This window comes from Etheostoma cragini, chromosome 18, assembly GCF_013103735.1.
Source record: "Etheostoma cragini isolate CJK2018 chromosome 18, CSU_Ecrag_1.0, whole genome shotgun sequence".
Lineage (NCBI taxonomy): Eukaryota > Metazoa > Chordata > Actinopteri > Perciformes > Percidae > Etheostoma > Etheostoma cragini.
Window position 1 is genome coordinate 20823054 of NC_048424.1, and position 23029 is coordinate 20846082.

Below are 23029 nucleotides of genomic sequence, written 5' to 3' on the forward strand. Positions count from 1 at the left end.
CACACACACACACACACACACACACACACACACACACACACACACGCACACGCATGATCTCGTTGCATAATCTACCTCCTTGTCTCTGAGACCTCAGCGCACCATTAGAAGAACTACAATAAAGACGAGACACTGTCTTCGCTCGAGCAGGTCAGACAGATTCCACATCACCAGCCTCGCAGGCCCCAAATACACCCATCATCTCCTGCCCACCTAATCAGTGCTGTGAAGAGATGGAGGGAGCAATGGGACTGGAGAGGTTGGATATTGTGGTTAAAAGAGGAAACCAAGGGGGAGGATAGAGGGAGGCATAGAGAGAGAGAGAGAAATATGAGCGAGACGTGATGATCTGCCTGATTTGGGCCCACTCTCTCAGCCCTGGAGCCTCAAAATCAGAGACACAGTAGCTTCTCCATGGAGCTGGGAAATGACTGTGCATGCACATGCAGTGCACAAAATCTTCTCTCTGTATACACAGTATATATAGTCACACCTTCATGAGTGTGTGTGTAGCGTTCATTACTTTATATTTTTGCCGACCACTTTGAAATGCCCGTTGCACAGTGGTAGAACCGTAGCTTTAATGATCAGCAAGTTCGATGATCATTGAATCTATAGTGAACATTAAATCTGCATGATTTTATGTCATTGTTTTTATATTATTGCAGTATCATATTTAGGGCTGCAGCTACCAATAATGTTTATTATCCATTTATCTGTGGCTATTATTTTATTATTAATTGATTCATTGTTTATATTATAAAAATCTGCCAAAAAATGGCCATCAATAGATTGTATGGTGAAGTACCTGCAAAAACACTGAGAAAAGCAACTAACGCTCAGATTTCAGAAGGTGGAAAAAGTTCATAGGATTTGACAAATTACTTTATTTATTGATTATCAAAATTTTTGGTGACTGAAACTCGGTCAATCAAAAAGATTATGAATTGACTAATGTCAGCATTGCTACAGTAATTAAGTGTTAAAGAGCAGATTCATTAAAAATGTCTAGACTGCTTTATCTCATAAGTGTTATGTCACTTTGACAAAAACGAATGCAGCCGTAATGCTTACTACAATGGAATGGACATGGTGGAATAAAGGGAAACAAATGGATGCCTGGTTGTGAAAAAAAGCAGCATGGTAAGTTAGCCGTTGTGTAAACCAAACAGAATTTGTAGTGAATGATATAACGTGCAAAGGAAAAGAGGTCAGAGAGAGACACGGAGACGGAGACATAAGACGTGAAAATCAACGGACATTTCAGAAAGGAGAGGGGTACTATCGAGGTGTAACTAGGGTGAGTGGGAGTCTGGGGGAGGGATGGTGGTGACTGGGGTAGGGTTGGAGGGTGAACTGGTGAACTGGTGCCTTGACAGCACAGTAGGGGCCATCGCTGTGAAGTTGGTTAATCCTGAGGAGCAGGGGATTAGCTCAGCAGGGGAGAAGCGCCTCTGCAGGGGGGCTCTGGGAGCCCGTTGTCCCCGACCATAGTACCATGCTGCAGCGGTATCGGAGCCGGCTGCCAAGCCCCTCCTCCCAACTTTCCCCAACTCTTCCGAAACAAGCCCCAGGCACTGTCTGACCTAGTACGTGGAAATTGATCTACACAGTAGACACACATCGACAAATATAAGACATGCACAACAGCTCATCAGTTCAGTATGCTGTAACGAGGCTTGAGGGGCTGGGAAAGAAGAGTGAGGGTGTCTTCACATGAGCCCATTGGTTCCACTGTGACTGATTGTGCAGAGTTCACAGGCCCACCTGGGGGGCTGCTGCATCTATACTCTCCTCTCTTCTTATCCAGGTTTTAGAGCGGCGGGGTGCTCCGTTGTTATTAGCATCATCGCCCTGCTGATTATTTCCCCGCCGCCTCCAAAAGAGAGTGCTGTTGGGCAAGGAGGACCTCCATCTCCAAGAAATTGTGCTGTACGTGTGAGAGAGCTGCCTATATGCATGTAGGGTGTGTGTGTTTGAAATGCATCTGCGCTCAGGCAGAAAGACCGAGACGTGCATGGCAATGTGTGTGACCTGAGTGAGAGTCTGAACGGACCGGACCGTGCTCTCCTCTGTGACTCCATGACAGCAGCTCCTCTTTTGCCTCCACACAAAGGAGCTGCTCCCCGTCAGAGCGCGCTCACACGGGCAGCCAGGAGGCAAACCCTGCCTCAACGCCACAACTCAAAGAGCAGATGCAGCCTCTTCCTTCGATGAGTGCGACGTCGGGTGTCTCCCACCCGTGGAGTCACATAGAACAGGACTTCTCTCTGGGTGACTGGCAACCCGGCGTGCACAATGCCCGCAGAGTACTTAAGGACTTGTCAGTTCACGGAGCCGCCCATCGAAGACTTCAACTGTGTGCAGTGCAAGGTGTGATGAAACCCCCCGCTGGAATCTCCATCTCGCCGTATGTTCATAGTCATGGTTTCGAAGCAGAAATGTCCCAGGAGCCGATCAATGCTTAAAGGATTTGAAGGCATTACGATTCGCCTCCTTTTCCTCGGACTAAGCCAACATTCTTGAAACAACAGCACATAATACTGGTCAAAAGTATGATGCCACTAAAAGGAAAAAGTTAAACTCTAGAAATAGATGGAGTAGGGTTATGTTAAGAGTTGGAGCAAGGCTGACCACTCAAGTGGAGCTCAGCAACCTACACAGAGTTGGAAAAAAACAAATTTTCACAAATCATAACCAAGCGGCGGTGTACCCAGACAACTGAATAGCTATACACGGTGGTAAAGAGCTAGGATACTTACACAACAACAAATGTGCCAGTTAATGAACGTGATAAATAACACATGAACAATGGAGCTTTCGCCACAGATTTTACGGGCACATATTAAATACACTGCAATTTATTTTGAAAAGGCCAGAGAACATCATCTTTGCAAATTGCTCTTCTCTCTTCCAGACTTGTTAGCCAAACATCACAACATCCCTGATGAGAATAACTCGTTGCTCTACTCAGTGTCATGTTGCTAATGCAATTCATGCAATGTCTTCATGCAATATTAACTTGCAATAGAGCTTGGAGGATGCACAAACCTTTGCATAGTGCACAATAAATAAAACAAAACCATCTGTGATTGACACATCATTAGACACACATGAATTATTCAATATCTGCAATCATATTGGTTTGCTAAAGGATCAACATGCTGAGGAGCATGCGGGCTTAAGGTACCTGATTGCAAGTTTAAAGCCTTCTGAACTTGACTGCTCCCATCCCTAAAAATCTGTCAGTGATTAGTGTAGAGAGCAAGGACAGGAAAAGGCCAAACTCAGTCCTCTGAGTGCTGATTGGGACCTCCTGCTGTTCCCAAAGAAAGGCTGCATCCAACTAGCTTTGAGATGGCTCTGATTGAAGACATCATTGTGAATGTGGGTGGATTTCACGGTTAGGAGCGTGAAACCCTCAGTGAGATGGATGGAGAGATGGGGAGCGAGGGAAGGCAGGAAAGACTGCAAATGAGGAGGCGAGGTTGCCGAGAGCCAGGGCTGAAAGGTGAGAGACCTCGGTGGAGGCCGGCTGATGTAGGCAGACAGACGCAGACGGACACACAAACACAAGTGTGGAGTACACATATGTATATATACTGAGTGCAAGAACACACAGGTGAGTAAAGAAAGGCAGGTGCATACACAATGAAAAAGATTGGCTGCGTGTGTAAACAATCTCCGCATCAATCACTATGAGCAGAGAAATCACCGTGCCTTTCCCCAGCCTTCAGATGCAATCCCCACCAGCCATCTGCATATCAAACAAGGCAGCCATTCATATACAATGACTAATGATATCTGAATGTTATTAGCTCTCAATATTACAACTGCACCTGACAAGACCTGTGTGGTTATTCCTCCTTGTGCGGAGGAGACAAAAAAATGGCTTGAGTAACAGTTCCCTTATCTCCACTGGGCAGGGTTTAGTTCCGCTGTGGACTGGCTGCCTCCCTGCCGGAGTCCCTCCTATCTTTAGAGTTTTGGCAGCAATGTAGCCAACTGTGTCTCACAGCAGAGCCACACCTGCCAAATCTGGTAGTTAGCTACAAAATAAAGGATCAGCACTTAATGAGGCTCATTTATCAAAGCAGATAGGAACAAATGGCTTCAGAAGTGAGCTGAAAGTGACTGTAATTGTCTTTTTCTTAGCTATGAGATTTATGTAATGATTCATATGTAACCTTTATGAACTTTGTTCAAATATGAAATGTTAAGGTTTGAATGTATGCTAACTTTAGGCCCTCTTTCGCAGGGGCAGGAGCATTATAAAACAATCCTTTCAGTTACACTGCTGTTCACATGAAGAAGAAAAGTTGTGGCTTGTGGAGATCTTTATGAAAGTTCAAAACTCAAGAACATACAGTAATTTAGACGTTAACAGAGAAAATAGTCCCCAGGCTGGGTTACATTTACAATTCAAATAATTGTGCTGTTGTGCCGTCTAGTTACAGAAAAACTTAATTGGAGGATTCAAATAAACTAATGTTGATGAGTCTTATGAAATACAGTGCTGCTGTTAATCTGTCAAGCTCTTCTCCAAGCTGTTGCAATTGCATATGATTTATAGCACCTGTCTTTGGAACTGATTTGACAGACCAGCTGCCTGATAAAAAAATACTCCTTGAAAACTCGCTTTGAAATTGTTTATTTTTCCTCCGCAACACACACATGCATATTCAGGGGCAAAACTTGCCAAAGTGTTGTCTCCGTCACATTGTATAAATATTTTATCTTGGGATATATTACTATTTAGAACTCAGTCCATCGGTTTTGACAGAAAGTCTGTGGATTAAATCATAAATTATTTCACCGTTTTCTCAAGCCTCACTAATTTCTGACAACCCACTCAAAACCGGGAAAAAAGTTAGAACAAGTCGATGTAACTTTTGCTGAACTGCGGTATCAAGAGGCAATTACAGAACTAGAAGGGCCCTCCGAGCGCAGACCTCAGCCATGCATGCACTGTCTCAAGGTTAATGCAGTGTCGCAAAATCATTTTTTCCCGCACCATATGAAGGCAGCACAACCGACCCTATCTCACAGTGTTAACAAAAGTCAAAGATAATTTGTGTATCTGCCCAATGATTCAGATCAGCTTCAATGTTCAATCACTTCTTCCCTGGCCTATGCTACAGCCTTCCACCAAGTTTCATAAGAATCCGGCACCGAAAACATAACCTTCTCACCAGAGGTAACAATGGCAAACCTAGCACAACGGTAGCACAAGCAATAAAAAGCATGAAAAGGTTAGCGATTTAACTCAGTTAAACATTACAAATCTAAAATTAGCCATGAGCTTCTAATTATACCAGACTAAGTGAGGTGGCAACAGCAAACCCCCTGATTGTAATAGAATCAGTAAGAGTGCATCCTAGTTTTTTTTTTTTTAATGTTAGGCTATAGTTTCACTTTAATGTGCCAATGTTGTTTTTAAAAAAAAGGTGTCTAACCCTAATTCTTAGCTCAATTGAGCATGCATGTGAGGTCTTGCTTCAGGTTGGCTAGGGGATTTATGTGACATTGTTGTTGGTAAATGGTAATATTCAGCTGTTAGGGAGACTCATCAATGTAGTTTTCGGAGTCCATGACAAAGACGAGCAATTATGCGGTCTTTGTTGTCACCTCATTCCTGCCTTGTTTACATTTCTACAGTGATAAATACCACCTGAATCAGCAAAGTGATGTGGAATTATTGAACAGCTCTTGTAGCGCTCCCATTCAAAAAAACGAGGGTTTCTAAAAAGCGTTATTGCTCAAAGGTTTAAATGGCTTGAGGATGGGTATTTATCCCTGTGGTACAGCTGATCACATTGCCATTCAGTACGTATGACTACCGTGAAGTAGAGAACTTTTTTTAGAACGGCAAAATCACCCCAAAACTTTCAATGAAAATGATTTCTAACCCACTACATTAGTTTTGCATTACCAATTGCTGCGGTATTTTTTTAAGTATTTTTATGCAGAGAATATTGCAGATAAAAAACAGGTTTTATCTACATGATGCAAAATGAGTTCAACCTTTAAGGTGCCTTTGTTACACCGCAGAAACAGCTGCCCCCCCCCCTTCACATTAAACAGATAGTTAGACGTTCTGTTCCACATATAGGTGCATGCAGCTCACACTGCCAGCGTTTGCCAGCTGATTTATCTCCATTTCATCAACAAAGTCGATGGTAGAGGCATTTACAGTAGGTCAACACATTTTGTCAGACTATCCAAATAACACTTTTTACATGGAAATCTGAACCACAATGAATAATGCATTCATAATCATTATCATCCAAAAATTAAACACCAAAACTCTTGGAATTTCAATATAATGGTCCTCTTTATGTCTGTGCCCTCTCTTAAAGCACAAATCTGTATGTATTTATGCATTCCATTTCCAGAATAGGGAGTCTTTAGACCATTTGACCATTTTCCCTCCACATAGCGGTTTCTGAAAAAGACAAACTAAAAGCATGGGTTGCTTAGAAACAAGCCCGTTGACTGCTCTGACAATTTGCCCAAACAGCTTGGGAGACCTTTTCGCTTTTTGCATAAGGCTGGTGAATACAACCCTGACCTTGTGTTATTGTTGCTTCAGATGGAGAACCATGTGTTTTCTTCCTAACTATTAAGAGTTCAACTATTTAGTTTGGTGTCTGCGTGTATTGGGGGGTGGGGGGGGCAAGCTTCGAGAGCGCAGCACTGGGGCAGTAATAGCAAGCAGAGAAGGCCTCTGGCAGTTCTTGGAGAGAGGCAAAGTAGGTTAAAGTTTTACAGCGCTGATAATTGAGTCCAGTTGCTGAGGGCCTCGGAGAAGCTTCATGATTGCACAAAAACGCACACAAGGGCACAGGCGGAGCAACCCATACAAACACATTACACGGTGAAACGCTCATTTCTTTGGAGCTGTGAATGCCCTAGATGCAGCGAGAGCTCTCAAATTAAGCAGCTCAGAGACAGAGGAATCAAATGCGTTTCCATTACGGGGCAAATATTCCATCTACCCCCTGTCATAACTGCACTGTATGGCAGCATTACGGGGAAATATCAAATTAGGCTGTTTCATTTGGAGGACTGTTGTGCATTGCCAACAGCTTTGGAGATCAATTGAGCTGCTAGGTAATGAGCGGCAGCGGCCTGCTCTAATATACTCAGTAATGTTCTTTTGATTGCTTTGGTTTTTCTCGCTCTGCCGTGCAGGGGAGGTAGCCCCCTTCTCTGCCGAAACGCACTCATCAGTCCAGGTTACAGGGAAAAATAGGAAATGGGGACCAGTGCAAAACTCAAGCTACATGAATCAAATGATTAAATCTGGACAATCCCTATTCAGGTTCTTTGCCACGATGATTTCATTACACTCCTGAAAAGATTTTTGGCGTAAAAAAGTCAATCCAGTAACAGAATCTTGATACATATTCGATTGGATTGGTGTGGTTCCGTGGCTAGTTTAGTGCTGAAAAGTTTTAACAAATAAAGAAAGAAATGAGACAAAAGAGACCTTGTTGAACAGGCCACTATGGGCGACCTTCAAATGAAGTGTCGCTGATGTGCCGATGCTGAAGTGGATGGAATCAGACACAGTACACCACTCTGCTCTCTGAAAACAAATCCTCTCACTCATGCACCACTCTACAACAAGTAAGAGGCGCTCCGTCGCTCCACAACAACACTCACAGCTGGGACCATTTAATATGCTACGGCATCGAATCATTCCTCTGCACCTTTTGCTCTCACAGAAAATGCTAACAAACCTGTCCAACCACTTCTGCAATATGCTGCACCGCACTACTGCGTGCCACACCATCTGCCACCTTTTTTCTGCGCAGAGGGAATATTTATTTTCTCAAACTGGATTGCTCAGCATCCACCTACTTGGAGAATCATCCACACACACATACACACACACACACACAAGCTCCCTCTCTGGGGTTGGAGCTGTGTGAGACTGTGCGGGGAGCGTCCGGTGAGCCGCTGAAAGGGCCTGATGTTGACTTTACGTGACCCTTACCTCTCCACGTGGTCCAGGTTCCCTGATACGCCCAGTCCTCCGATGGTGTACAGTTTGCCGTCGTATACCAGGCTGTTGTGTCTGCAGCGGGCCACGTTCATCCGGGATACCAGATTCCAGTTGTCCAGCAGGGACATGTAGCACCATACATCAGCCAGCATCACACCAGACTCTGTGCCCCCTGAAATGTATTGAAAAAGAGTTATGAAAGTGCGAAAGGCACGGTGATGTTCTGGTGGGGAGATTCACTTTCAACTTTCCCAGGTAACCAAGAACCTTTGTAGGAACTCAGGAACCTTTCCTGGGTTTCAACTAAATTCTGTTCCTGTAGGATCTGCTTGGGAGTCGTGCATTCAGGCTCCTTCTCCACATCTTTGTTCATTCATTACATCCACTAAGAAGTACAGTATGCAAGTCCTTGTGTCAAATTCTTACCATTGTTTTTTTTTTTAAATCCTCAAGTGTTCTTCAAACTATTTTCTATATGGAAATCTGCACTGAACAAGTGACACACCAACGTTGTTTTGCTGCTGTGTTGACTAGTCAACCAGCCAACCGTCAGGACTGTACGTGTTTCAGAGCTCTTTGAAACACCCCTGTTAGCTGTGTAGTCCGAGATGTAACACCAGCGGTGACTCAATGACCCTGCTCAGAGTGAGAGGAGGGTAACAGACCGAAGCCTGTTGATTGGCTGGCTATAACACCTCTGATTTCCCCACTGGCTGTCTGAATCCCAGCGGACACATGCATACCTGTTCCATTGCCCAAACATAAATTTACATTTATATGAAAAGAGGGAGAGGAAAGGTACACGCAGGACAAATCCCGCTGAATTTCCACGGTGCAATGTCAGGGTCTGAGTGCCGTGCAGGATTCTCACACAAATGGGCCGTCGAGGGAGAAATTCAGTCTAGCTCTGGAGGAACAACTTAAAGGTTTTTCATTGAGGGAGTTACAGAGTGCACAGCATGCCACTATGGAACAAAATAAACTGCAGAACACTGCAGCGACTGTAACGCCACACAGTACAAAAAGGTTCAGGGAAATGCTCCAAAAAAGGTAAATAGGAAAAACACTCTACATAATAAGGACTTTTCTGAAAATAAATACTTCACGGTGGTCTGCGGTGATGGGAAGGGTTGAGTTTTAAAGCAAGAGATGAGCATGCGTTGAGGGCAGCCCCCGCTTTAGAACTCTTCCACTGTTTCTGCAAAGGTCACAAGAAGCTGGGGATTGCCCGGGTCAGCTTCACTTTGTCAAATTATCTGTCATAAAGTGAAAATGTCCTCGCTAAGTGTCTACTTCATTCTAAGTGAACTTTGTCAAGATTCAGTGTGATGAATGGGACTTTATCAAACAAGGTCAGGGACAAGACAAAACGAGAGTTTTCTGATCTTTTTTACCTTGAAAATAACGTTATCAATTTGTTTCCATGATAAAATCAAGAGAGGAAGTCTGTTCATCACCTCTGCACGTCAAGTCTGAAAACTTTGGGGAACTTTGTGGAGTTTTATTTTAACCAGATTACAAACTGAAGCCGTGCTGGCAGCTCTGTGATGTTCTAATGTTAGCATGTCGGCATGCTCACAATGACAACGTTACTATTTTTATGTCTAGCAACGTTCGCTAATGCTAAATTTGATAATTAGCAAACACATGTATAGTTGAAGTAGACGTCATTCATTTTGCAGGTATTTAGTCATAAATATATCGGACAAATTGGAAGTTATGAACGTCTGTACGGAATTTCATTGCCATCCATCTAATAGTTGTTGAAACATTTCCCTAAAAACCACAAAAGGTCAATCTATATGTTTCCCCGGAAAAGTCAGGGGAACACTTAAGTCAGTGGGATTCATTCTCTGGGGGGACCATGGATATCTGCAAAGTGTTATGGCAATCGATCCAATTGTTGAGATAATTCATTCCAGACCAAAGGGTCGGGTGGAGCGACTGATTGACATTGCCATCCACAGAGACGTGCTGCTAGCGGGGCAAGATACTATGTGGGTAGTGCAAAACCAGCGGGATGTGTGAATGAATTATTGGCATATACTATCTTTTAAATCTAAAGACTCCATTTCAGGGCCAATGACTGTATTTACAATATTGATTTGAACCAATCGTATGATAATGTACTTAATTTGACTGCATGCGTTTTAACTGCCGTGGTTAATGTCAAATGTTCCTGGATGCAAGGAGACCCTTTCACTACTGCAGTGAGAAAAACCAATGGCATCTACTGTCCTGCTGCCCTGTGCCATTAAATAACTGCAGCGGGAAAGCTACAATTGTGCCGCCGGAGTGGGCGATTCAGCTCACCTGACAGGTAGATGTTGTCTCCTGCCGAGATGACACTGAAGAACTCGCGGTCGTAGAAGGGCAGGCTGGCCAGCGGGTACCACTTACTGCTCTGGGGGTTAAAACAGGTGACGGCTGTCAGGGAGCGCTGGTTCATCCCGATCGCCTGACGCCCTCCCACCAGAACTATCACCTCCGCTACACCTAGAGGACAAAAGAACAGGAGGAGGATGGGGGAAGAGGATGATTGGGGTGGACAAGGGAGGAAAGAGGTGGTAGAAAGCAGGCCATCAGGGAAGGTTTCCACAAGTAAATAAGAGCCAAGATTGAATCAAAGCCTCTTTGGAACTAGGAGGCATAATGTTTTGTGGCATGTTGGCTGACGTTTTATTTTATACATGTATATATATAAATATATCTTTTTTTATATATATACATACATACACATACATACATACATACACACACCTATTGCTTTCAAGGCCAAAGTGAACATTTGTATACATCTCCAGTAATAATGGTGCCCTAAATAACTTTTCATAGAACCTTGATAGGCTGTATGAAAACTAACAAACACAACCAGCCATACATTTTAAGTGTGCTCTTTTGAATTCAGCAGGCTTTGGCTGTCCCAGAGTCAATAAGCTTGTCGAGGAAATGCAAAACGAAATGCAAAGTAGAAAAGTTTCCTCTTGGTCACAGGAAACTACTGAGTTCAATGGGAAAAGTACAATTTAATTACCAAGACTGATGGGGCTGCCATTACTTTGGTTGCCGCACAGCTCTCTTATTCTCCCTTCCTACACATGTCCTCACACTCCTGATGAAACATACACTGTGCTTGAGGGTGGCATTAGAGATTCGAAAAATCAATAGGTGAGAATCAATTTGTTTACATTTGCACGTGGTGATGTGACTGGTCTCATATACACACTCAAGGACCTTGTGTGATTAATACTTGAGCACATTCAGCATCATCTCTATTGGTCCTCGGCCGATCTCCACACACACACACACACACACACACACACACACACACACACACACACACACACACACACACAGAGAGCGCTGCTGGATAAAGACACCAGTGATCCAAAACACACAAACAGGTTGGCAGGCTGCCACATGCGCGTCTCAGGTCCTCTCGGTCTTCAGCAGCAGGCTCCAGTGAGCAGGCAAGACGACAAGCAGCCAGACAGAAATGAGCTGTGTGTTTGGAAGCTGCAGAAGGCAGGCGGGTGGGCACAGGGAGGCGAGCCAGTGAGGGAAAGGAGCGCGACAGGGAGAGATTGAGACAGTGTGAGAAGGGGGGGAGAAAGAGAGAGAGAGAGAGAGGAAAACAAAGAGGGAATTTAAGAGAGAGCGAAAGAGAGGGAGGGAGGGAAAACTAATCTTCATACACTCCCCAACTACTGGTTCATCAGCTTGGATCGATTTTTTTCTGACACTCGCCTGACAGACATCCATAGGCGATTGTATTTGCCTTCTTATAAAAAAAAAAACTGCCCTTATTTTTGTCCTTTTTCTTTCAAAGCCGATAAAACAGAGTTTTTCTCTAAGAAGAGCAAAAGGGTAAAAGAGGAGAAAAATACAAAAAACTACAATGGGCTTTGGTGAAGGCTGAGCAAACAGACGGAGCAGTAAGCACTGCCACAGACATATCGTGGACATACAGCTTAGTCTTAGTGGACAGCTTAAAGCTGACTGGCGCTTTTCCTCGGTGAGATTTCAAGAACGTGTTCCTCTGCGAAGGCCGGAAAAAGAAAAAAGAAAAGTGCTGGCTCAAGGAGAAATTGTGACAGTGTCGCTGTGAGAATGAAGGGACACAAGCTTTAAAAAAAGGGACAATGATGTCAATATATGGAGGGCAAAGGAGTCGTTCTGCCCTTTCTGGCAGTGTGTAAAAGATGTGCGAACTTGGTGCGCTTCTAAAAAAGATTTGAATTTGTTCCCATCATGGGCCAGTTTTCACAGATCCGTGGCATCGCGCCCCAGACTCCAAACCTCAAACAGCGCTCAAGACCTCCAACAGACCTTGGATATGCAGCTAATAAATGGGAGTGCAGTTTTATAGGACAGCCACAGCTACAGAATAAAATAATTCAAGAAAACAGCAACTTTGCTTTCCCTGTCATGAGCCTCCAACCAATCCTATACATTAATTACATTGACTCTGCTCTGCTATTGTTCTACCTGGTGATTAGTTTGCTGCCACTGCAGCATGTGTTTGTACCCAATTTCTCTTTGTCGCATACGATTTTTCAACTTCACTGGATTTTAAGTTTGACTGTTTTAGCTGCCTTTATAGGATTACATTTTCATCTCTTTTCATCTCCTTTTCTTTCATCCTATAAGCTGCTTCAGTTTGTTGATACTGACTGCCTCATTTAACTTGGCAAAGTTTCAGTGACTGTGTCTGAGCCAATTTGGGACTTTGTTCCCGTGTGCACATCAATTAATGTAGTTTTAATATCTGTATATATTTACATTGTTCAGAATAAAATATTCAATTCCATCTTTAAACATGTTGAAAGATGTATAAATACTAAAATTCCTCCGACAACGTTAACATGAAACCAACGACTACAAAACAGGAGTCATTCCTTTTGTTTTTCCTGCATAGAATTGTTTTCCTCCACCAAGCCTACTTGAGCTCCCACAGTGTCTGATTAGGATTAAGCAATTGCACATGCTGCTTCAACGTGCCGAATTGTATGTCTGTGCACATGCAGGTCTTTATTATCACCTAGTGAACATGTGCAGGGTTGTTTCTGGCGCTTTCCACTTGGCCAGACACGTCAGGGGGAGTACACATCTGGGCATTTGAGGCTGCGGCGGAGCTCTGACCCCTGAAGCCCTGAACACCTTCACAAGCTAACACAAGCCAACTCCGGCCTGTCAGATCGCAACAAAACATGAGAGCGGCACCGCTGTCGGGGCATTCACGGCATCGGATCAGATGGTTGCGTTGGTGTGTGCGTTTGTGTGTTTTTTCTCCCGAAAGGAAGCCTCACAGGGACGGCTGTCACTCAGCCGGAGGTTTGATGGGAGCTGGATAGAGGGATAAAGGGATGGAGGATCGAAGGATGGAGCCGAGCGGTTGGGGAAGTCTTGACAGCTCGTTTTTTTTTTTTTATCCTGATGGAGTTTATACCCATGGCAGTTTGGGAAGGAAATGTCTGCTTCTCCTGATTGTTACTGACCTTTTGTTATTTTTCTGGTATATTTTTAACCTGTCTACCTTCAGGCAAAAAATCAACTGAGCACAACTTTAGAGTAACACTCTGCATAGAGGAAACATACAAAGCCACATACATAAAATCTTAGATGGATTATCTACCATAGTCTTTTACTTTTGGCCACTGTGCAGTTCTAATTTGTAATTTGATGGAAGTACTGTTTCATTCTTTTTCTATCCCTGTGTGCAGACATTTACCACTTAAACACATTGAAAAAGTCCTGTGCTAAACACTCCACTATGTTCCCTAGCTAGTCACTCGCTTTGTCCATCTGCCGTTTGGCAGTGGCGTTTTCTGCCTGCTGCATCTGGTAATGACATTGTTAACAGCAGTGAGAATAAACCAAAAAACAGTAAAAAGGTGCAGGCCATAAAATCTGGAAAAAAACAAGCTGCTAAAACCTTCCAGGACTGCACAATTCTCTGTAGGTTTGGCCATTAACATATTAATAGAAATATTGACTACTGGCGCTTTAAAAAACGCCTGAAATGGTCCATTAGAACAGCAACAAAGAACTCTTCAGTGAAAGAGGAGATGAGTGAAGCAGTATGGCAGCGTGCACTGAGCGTGAACAGACACTACAATTGTAACATCTGGATGGAGCCCAGTATTAAATCTCTCAGGAGGTTTCAGTCATCGCAGGCTGTGAGTTGTGTGCTGAAAATATCCCTGAACTTCAACCAAATGAAATCTGTGACAGGAGCACACCACCCATGCTTTACCTCATGGTGGGACACACAATCACACGCAAACACACACAAGAAGAAGACAAGAGGTTGATGGAAAGATCAAGACAGAACGGAAAGATTCTGTCGCCTCCTCTTCCCCGCTGCCACACTGGCTCTTATCTCACCTTGTCATGTGCCTCCCTGCACTCTGCCCCATGCTGTGACCCTGCTTTCACTATTCATCCTTTTTTTACCCTGTGGCTAAAACCTCCATCTTCCTCCATCTCCCCCACTTTCTCAACCTACAGGGGACTTTGCACCAGCTCTCTCTCCCTTTCTCTCTTTGAAACCCCAGGAGACACTCCTTTTCCAATATATACTCCCCATTTCATCTTCCCTCACTCTTCTTTCACTTAGTGCCCCTTTTACCTCTCTTTCAGCTCTGTGTGACCTTCCTTTAAACAGCCATACTTTGCTGCAGTAACAGTCAAGGAGACAATGTGGGATTGGGGTGGTTGAAGTTGCAGAGGCACACACACTGACACCTAATAGTTACTCAGCCCGGGTGAAGTTGGGAGATAAAGTGCGGCCATGTGCAACAGTTCCCCCAGCATTGGTTCTCCATGTCCATAAGTGGTATCTATGACAACAAAAACGCCCCAAAAAACATTCTTGACCTTGGAAACGACAGCAAAGTAGCAGCTGACAAAACAAAACAAAAATTATAATGAATACCTAGGTCTATAAATGCATCTACGTATATTTGCACAAAAGAGATACAAACTGCAGTAATTGCTGATTCAAGTTTTTTCTTAAAAAATAAAGTTAGTTTTTTTAACTCATAAACAGCTTGCTGCATATCGTAGTGGAGTGGACTCCACTTTCAGCCACCGAAGCAAAAAAGCTACATATTTGGTCAGGAAACCAGCGGCCTAAAATATGAAATATATATAATATAAAAGTATGAAGATTGCGCAGATTTCATACCAGAAGATGGCATCCAGCCAAAACATGAAAAGTAATTGCACACAAAAATATTCACATGTGTAAAACTGGGCGTACGCCAGGTCCTGTGCACCTTTCCTTCATACATCACAATCAACGTGAGGTTGAGCGCACTAGAAAAGCCACAGCCCACGCCTTGCCTCCTCCACTAAATTAATATGGAAATGACTTTAATTGTTTCACAGACGTCATTCTTTGTCCAATCATTACAGGTTATCCTGCTGCAGATTGAAAAAAAAAACACATTGTGACGGAGGCGACAAAAAAAAATGTTCTGTTTGGAGGTCTGTCATCTCGGATAAGCAATAAAAGAAAATGCCTAATGTCAAAAGGCGGTTTTCCACTGCGTGGTGTCTACTTGACTCGCCTCGACTCGCCTCGCTTGTGTCGCCTTTTTTAGTTTTCAATTACAAAAAAAAAAGTCCCTGGGACCTGCTAACAGGTGCTTTTTTTAGTACTACCTCAGTTGAGGTTCCAAGCAAGCTGAGGAGATACCAAAAGGTGACGTGGAAACCTGCAGACTGTTGGTTGGTCGGAGAGAATCGTCACTTATCACTGCATTTTAGCAAACAAGATTGCGGAGTGTGTGTCCGCAACATACGCGACATTTAAAAAAAAAAAAAATCTAGCCAGACACCGACGGATTCTCTACTCTCTGCACTATTCTCACTTTTCAACTGTTAAATATTAAGGGCTTTAGGGGCTTTTGCATGTCTTTTCCAAAATTGCACACTGTTACTATAAAAAAACAAGACAATATATAAAAGAAAAGTGTTTATTAAATTTTATTTATCTAGTAGAAAATGAGGCAATAGTGGCAGCACCACTGCAGACACAGGACATGCATCTCAGTGTCAGTCCAAGTTAAGCACACAGTTTTAACTCACTGATGTAATGCCATTTGTTTTCTAAGTGTCAGTTGTCTCAGTGAAACTGAGTCCAGCGCGTGGGAGCTCTGACTCAGAGGAGAGGTCAGTGAGGCGAGCGGCTCCACGGCGGGCGGCGGTGCGCACGGATCCGCTGCGCCACGCATGGATGAAATAATGAAACGGCAAATATGACTACAGTAACAGAGATATGTGCGGCCCAGTTTTTCCGTACCGATCGCATTGTTGGACAGTGAGTAAGATATTTCATCCACGGGAAATACGGAGGGTGAAAGGGATTTGTCATTCATTTCCCATCCTCATGTTTAACAGAGGTTAAGTAGCCTGCAAACTGAATTATTAGTGTGTGAAAGACGTTTAATATTATCCACATGAATGATAACTTTTATATGGAATATCCGCGGATATAATTGTGTTTTGTCACAGACAGCGTCAGACATATGCCAGTAAGTGAAGTGGAAGCATTATTTTGTAATGTTTGGTGATTTTCGGCACTTTTTCCATTAGAATGTGCCAAGTTAGAGAGCCAGAAAAGACTTTGCGTTGCCCGCACATTCTCACGTCACGTTAATTTTTTATACATCCCAAGGTGTCTGTGAAAACTAGCGTACACAACGTTTAAACACGAGGCCCCTGGTCATTCAGTAGGCTCATTCAGATCCATTCCTGTGTGCCAAACAGCTCTATTACAGTAAGTACAAGACATATGGATATTTATACTCCCAACTGTATATAGCTAGATATTTATGTTCAGTTTTTTTAGACTTGGTATATTTATATTTATCACTCTACAGGCTCTGCACACCCATATAAGCATTTATTTATTTTCTCGTACTGTATATAGCTAATATCTCGACTTTTCTACTGTGTTTTTAATCGGTTCTGTGCTTTTTTTAAAGCTTCGAACTTTCCACATAATTTCCTACTACAGTGTACTGTGGAATGACAAAGAAATCTTGAATCATTAGTGGTATCTATATTGTAAGTTGCAGCCTGTTCTCACAATTCACATGTGAAATTGTCTAAGAGATGAAAAATCATTCCAACTTCTCCGCTTCCCTTTATATAGTACAGTACATTTCCTTTTTTATGACAAGTACAGATTTAAATGGAGGAATCCACAGGGGCTTTAACTCACCAGTGTACAAGGAGTACATCGCTCGACTAATTGTTTAGTCGGATTATTAGGGTTGGAGCTTTGTTTTTCAGTCATCTTATACTTTATTATTATCCTGAAGGAAATTTGGTTGCTTCTGCAGTTATGAACCCATAAATCATAGGGACACACACGTGACAATGAAAAACAAACATCTCTGGTCTAGTCTCGTGAGAAAACACAAGTGTCTGCGTGTTAATAAATGTCTTGCACGAGTAAATATTTATGTGTAAATATATTCATATCAACTATATGACTGAGGAAAACTGGTGCAGACTTACTAACTGGGTGTACAACAGTGACACTGGCAGTCTGCCTCTCAGGGCTCAGAGCTATTCATATCTCACTGCTGGTCCATAACCATTTCCTCTTATCTCAGCTGCTTCTCTATAATCGCTCTCCCTTTTACTTTTTCCCTTGCTAATCCTATGATTTCTCTCCCAGGCTGTTAATTTGCTACGGGTAGGATCAGGAGGCCAAAGGCTCCCAAGTAACGTCAGGGGTCCAGGGAGGTGCAATACGTATGCATGTGAACGATTTCAAGTGTGTGTTTGTTAAGTCCGTCGAGCAAAAATCTGCACTACAGTGATTGGCTGCTGTAGCTGCAGGTGAAGACTGACCTGTGTCATGGCCTTCAGTGCAAAACACTAACATTACTGACTTACTATATCCTCTCCACCTCCACCCCAATACAAAGAAGGCAAATAGATTAGTGGGTTGCGGTGCTTTTAGCAATGTAATTACATAAAGAAAAGCCGCAACAGCACTGTGTCTTTCCAGAAACAGTGTTCCTAATGTTCCCACACACACCTGACTGTGAACAGTTTTTGGTGGAACTACTTGAACTGGGACATTGTCACAGGAGAGAGATGTTCCTGTTGAATTTTTTAAAATGTAATGCTTCAAATGCTGTAACAAGCACACATGAAATTTTATTCCCCCTCCATGTATTAGGGCAATGACACAAAATAAAAAAGAGACAAACGCCTCGAAACCTGGGCAAATGAAGCAGGTAACACTTTATTACAATGGTACATGAATTATTATGAACTCTTGCATGACTCGTACTTCATGAACTGTCAGTACATTGTGTGCAAAGATTAACAGTATCTCATGCATGAGTTAATGCAGGAACCTACGTTAATTTATGCATCAATTACTGTATTTTAATCGTGATGTCTGATTTATTAATGGTGATAATGTCTTGTGCATAGGTATATCTGTAGTTAAAGTGACAGGCTAAAGAAACTGAACTGCAGTGTTCTAATCATTGTTAACTAAACATTAATTCTTCATATGTGTGTGGCCCTTGTCCATCTTTAATATCGATAAATACAATATGATTAATGGTGGCAAAAGCAATCGTCTTAGTGTAGTTTGGACACTTAGAAGTTAGTAAAAAGTCAGATTCATAATTATCCTACTTGAGCGAGCATTGTTCTCAGGCATTACTGTTAGTGTCTCAGCAGTATACGGTTTTTGTGTCAATGTAGTGACCTCAGTGTCATTTTGCCAACCCCCTCCTTTAATTATTAATCAATTTAATATTTATGCTACCTTTAATCATATCTTATTTATCAATGTTAAAGACGGACCGGGTCAGCACTTTATTTGAAGGGCCACAGACATGGAAAGTAATGTTTTGTTAACAACGATTAAAACACTCCAACTCTTCAAAATATATGTACACTGCTGTGACTGGACATGGAAATCATTCAAAAATCTAAAATCATGAGTGAAATCCCTTAATTGATGCATTAATTAACATGTTGTTCCTGCATTAAGTCATCCATGAGATACTGTTAATCTTTGTACATACTGTTCATGAAGTTCTACAAGATGATTTCATGCTTTTTTTTCATGAATGAAGTCATGCATAAATTCATGATAATTCATGTACTATTACTATAAAGTAACCAAAACGAGCTGCAGGGATAGCTGCAGGAAGGCAACGAAATGTTTTCTCCTGACTTGATCGGAGTGGGAACGACTCATTAAACCCGTCGGTATTTAAGTTTGATGGAAGCAGGCACACATGCACCCACGGGGCCAACGGCGACATCACCAAATCATCGGATGTGCACCATCAGCACATCCAATGCTACAGTTCTAACCAGGTTAACTCTGTTGAATATTGGATGAGGCTGAAGCAGCCTGGAGCCCTGCAGCAGGTACAGCAGGTCAAAATGCCAGATGTGGCATGAGCGATGCTGATGCTGATCCATGTTCCTGTAAATGCTGCTCGCGTTGGGTCTGAGCACGAACTGCAGCTCAAAGAACAGAACGAGTCAAATTTTCTGGCTACGGCCGAGGCGATCGTTCACACGTCCCCCCCCCTGCTCTCCCTCACCCTTTCCTTCCTCCTCGGGAGCTCAGGCTGACAGAAGTCGCTACGACTAAGAAGGTCAAGCAGACGGAACCTTCATTTTGCCAGCAGCCCCTGCAGACATTCAGACCAGAGTTTTTTTTAAATCTGGATTTAAAGCCTCCACATTACATTTATGAGCTGAGATAGAGGTTTGCTCAAGATTTCCCCGATAAGCCGAAGAAATATCAAAAACTCACACTACAAATTCTCCGGTAAATAGCCAACTTTCGCCCTCTCTCAAATACCACCCCGGACTCCAGAAATAAAATCGGAAGAGGATCTGCTGAAGGGCACGCTTCAGATAGAGCGATTAAGACATTTCTGGCACATTCTCCTGCATCCTGCTTTTCCAGTTGGAGAGGTGAAACAGAGTAATCTCACGCTGCATTGGCTCTAAAAGACAAACCAGGCTGAATAATTACGCAGAGCAGGACAATAATCAACAGAGTCCTGACATAAAAAAAACCTGCAAAGCGTATAATTGTCTTTCCGAACTGCTGACAGCTTCCCCGTCGCGGTAGCCGTGCTTAATGGTTAGCTTTGAGGCTGTGCCGCCAGAAAGAAAGATGACAAATAAATTAAATTATTTCCATGAAAAAGAGCTACTGTCAGTGTTGACGAGGAACATTTGAGGAAACGTTGAGCCAATCAGCAAGACAGAGTGGTAATCAGTCCTACGCCAGAAGCAGTAGGTGGCGGACTTCAGAGGAAACGCATCTGATAATCTTTTATGCTCGCCAAACAAGGTGTGAATCTTGAATCTACTGCCACTGTCCAAGGAGCTGCTGACTGGCGGAGGTGTGAATGAGTGTGTCACGCCTACGGGCTTTGGACCTCACAGAACAGCTTGGTTTTATTGTCTCCAAACCGTGGATGCAAGCCAAGCTATTGTGCGGGCTGAACCTAATGAAATCCAGCTATTTTCAGAACCACTACACAACCAGCACAGGGTGTTTTATTTGACTTCCCTTATGCAGCAGGTATGCAAAATGACCTATAATGTTTAATATCACCATATTCAGCTTAAATCCTGCTGCTACATGCCACGGATGTGATCCAAGTTTTGAAAAAAGTTGTTCTAGGGAGCTTTTAAACTGAATCATTTGGTAAAAGGAATGAGCACGTGGCTAAACCGCGTGTACAGAAAGCCCAGAGTGAACCTTCTGCATACTTGAACGCTTATCTCAGTTGCCCTTGCTGCTGCGCGTTACTGTAATTCTTGACTTTTCCCCCTTTAGATACAAGAACGCTTGATTACAGACGATGAAGTGGGTACAGAGAAAGACAAGCTGAGAAAGAATATAGCTACTATTTAAAGATTCCCTCCTACAGCGTGTGTATTTTAAAGATATAACTCTGTGTGTGTGTGTGTGTGTGTGTGTGTGTGTAAGACAGAAACGGTTTGAGCTGAGCTAGACCCCTGTGTCTCGCAGTCATTACAGCTCATTTGTCTGAGTGCTATTCCACTTGGCTGGGTTGAGTTAACAGTTTGTCCTGGCGCTCTCCATCCTCCTCCGAGCCGAGCACAGCGACACATGTGGAGAGAAGGAAATGGGAACACGATGGGTTTGTCGAGGGCGCGCGCACATACCCATGCACACACACACACACACACCGAAGAAAACTTTTCTTGCTCTTTTATAACAAACATAACAAATCAGAGTGCATCTTAAGACAAAAACAAGGCTTGCGAGTAAACTCTGAGCTGTGTAATCCCCCGGTCCCCTGCAAAGTCTTATGATAGATAATCAGATGCACAGCCGCACTCTAATTAACCAATTACCTGCTAATGGATACACAATACAATACAGTACGCAAAACACAGTGGATTCATTATGAGACACTCATAGTTTTCACTTTACCCAAGACTCTTTTTTTCTGGCCAAATGAGGAAGACAGGAGGCTGATGATAAAACACATCAGCTACGTGCTGGCTGCCTTCCCGAAAAGTATACTTCTGCAGCAGGAAAATTACATTTTGCATGAAAGACATTATCCCTGAAATTAGCGCACACACTATGTAAAAGAGAAGAAAAAAAATACAATAACGCCATCTGTTTACACACCTTCACACACAAAACGATGCGTACGGAGCTTCTTGTTCGGTTTAAAATTAATTTTAGACAGCCAATTTCTGTGCTCAATATCTTTCTGGCTCCTTAATTGGCTTCTAATAAAAGTAATGGGCAGAGCATGCACTTAATTAAAATTCTTTAGAATGCAAAATAGGTGCAGAGTGAGGCCGAGGACTCATTTTCAGTCAGCGAGGCAACTCCAAAATAAACTTTATGTCATGGTGGTAATTCAGATTTTATGACTCTTGCCATGTCGTAATTGTAAGAGAAACAAAAAGTGTTGTGCAAATGAGTTCCCAGCATTGCTCTACATGTATTTTTGTTTTAAACCGGTTTCATTAACGCTGTACAGGAGCCCGCTGAGTGAAACAATGTGGTGATGGGCCAGGACCTGTCAAGAGTGACTGATATAACAATTAACCATCAATAACAACTGGCCTCATAAGTAGAGAAATTTATTGCAACAATGCGGCACAGCAGGACTCTATAAAAGAAAAGAAAAAAACTAGGGAAACAAGAAAATTAAAAAGTGTGAAAACCATCTGGCTGCTTCTATTCAGCTGCCATAGAAATTTCTTTTTTAGAGCTTTACAGCTAATGGAGCAAGTACTCATTAAGATGTGTTTTTTTTTGTTAAATTTAAAAAAGTTCCAGCTATTCCATCTAATGAACGTATTGCAGAGTGTATCTTCATAGGCCATTAAAATCCATATTAATGGTTTTCTTATCTTTGACATGATACAGTACATGAGCTTAATACCATTCCCCAGGTTTTTTTCTACCATCATCTTATAAAGGCTGCTTTGATCGATATCTCCATGTTATTAATGAAAACAATGACTACATGTAATGTGAAAGCTGTCACTTGGGGTGAAGAACTCACTCGACTCTGCAGTTAACTGCTGTGGGTTTATGTAACTGTACTGTTCTAAATTCACTCTTACCGCTCGCTGAAAGGAGAGTGAATCAAACATTAGTCAGTCGGACAGAAACACAACTCAAATTAATGCTAACTTCCCTTTGTGTAGTGGATGTGTGAACTAGCCACTGTTTGTTGTGGTGTCTGTCTTAGCTTATCACACATTTATTGGTATTGTTGTACAGTATCTGTTGGATGATGGGTACAGTGTAAAAATACCAAAAAAACATTTTAGAAAACTATTACTGTCACTATTACTGTATAACGTCTGTCCCAACTCCTTGGTCCCCCTTGAGGCTTTCTCATTTAAAGGGAAAGTTCCGCATTCAGGGAAATACAGTGGGTACGGAAAGTATTCAGACCCCTTTAAATTTTTCACTCTTTGTTTCATTGCAGCCATTTTCCA

At 42.7% G+C, this 23029-nt stretch overlaps 1 protein-coding gene across 4 annotated transcripts in view; it reads right to left on the reverse strand.

The window, feature by feature from the left end:
* The window catches only part of LOC117961885 (kelch-like protein 29), a 216517-nt gene that overhangs the window by 34383 nt on the left and 159105 nt on the right, over positions 1-23029 (reverse strand). For all 4 annotated transcript variants that reach the window (XM_034900866.1, XM_034900869.1, XM_034900865.1 and 1 more), the window contains 2 exons: positions 10325-10507; positions 8003-8183 (listed from right to left, as the gene is read on the reverse strand). In XM_034900866.1, the coding sequence (XP_034756757.1) occupies positions 8003-8183; positions 10325-10507 (364 nt within the window). The remainder of the gene's footprint in view (positions 1-8002; positions 8184-10324; positions 10508-23029) is intronic.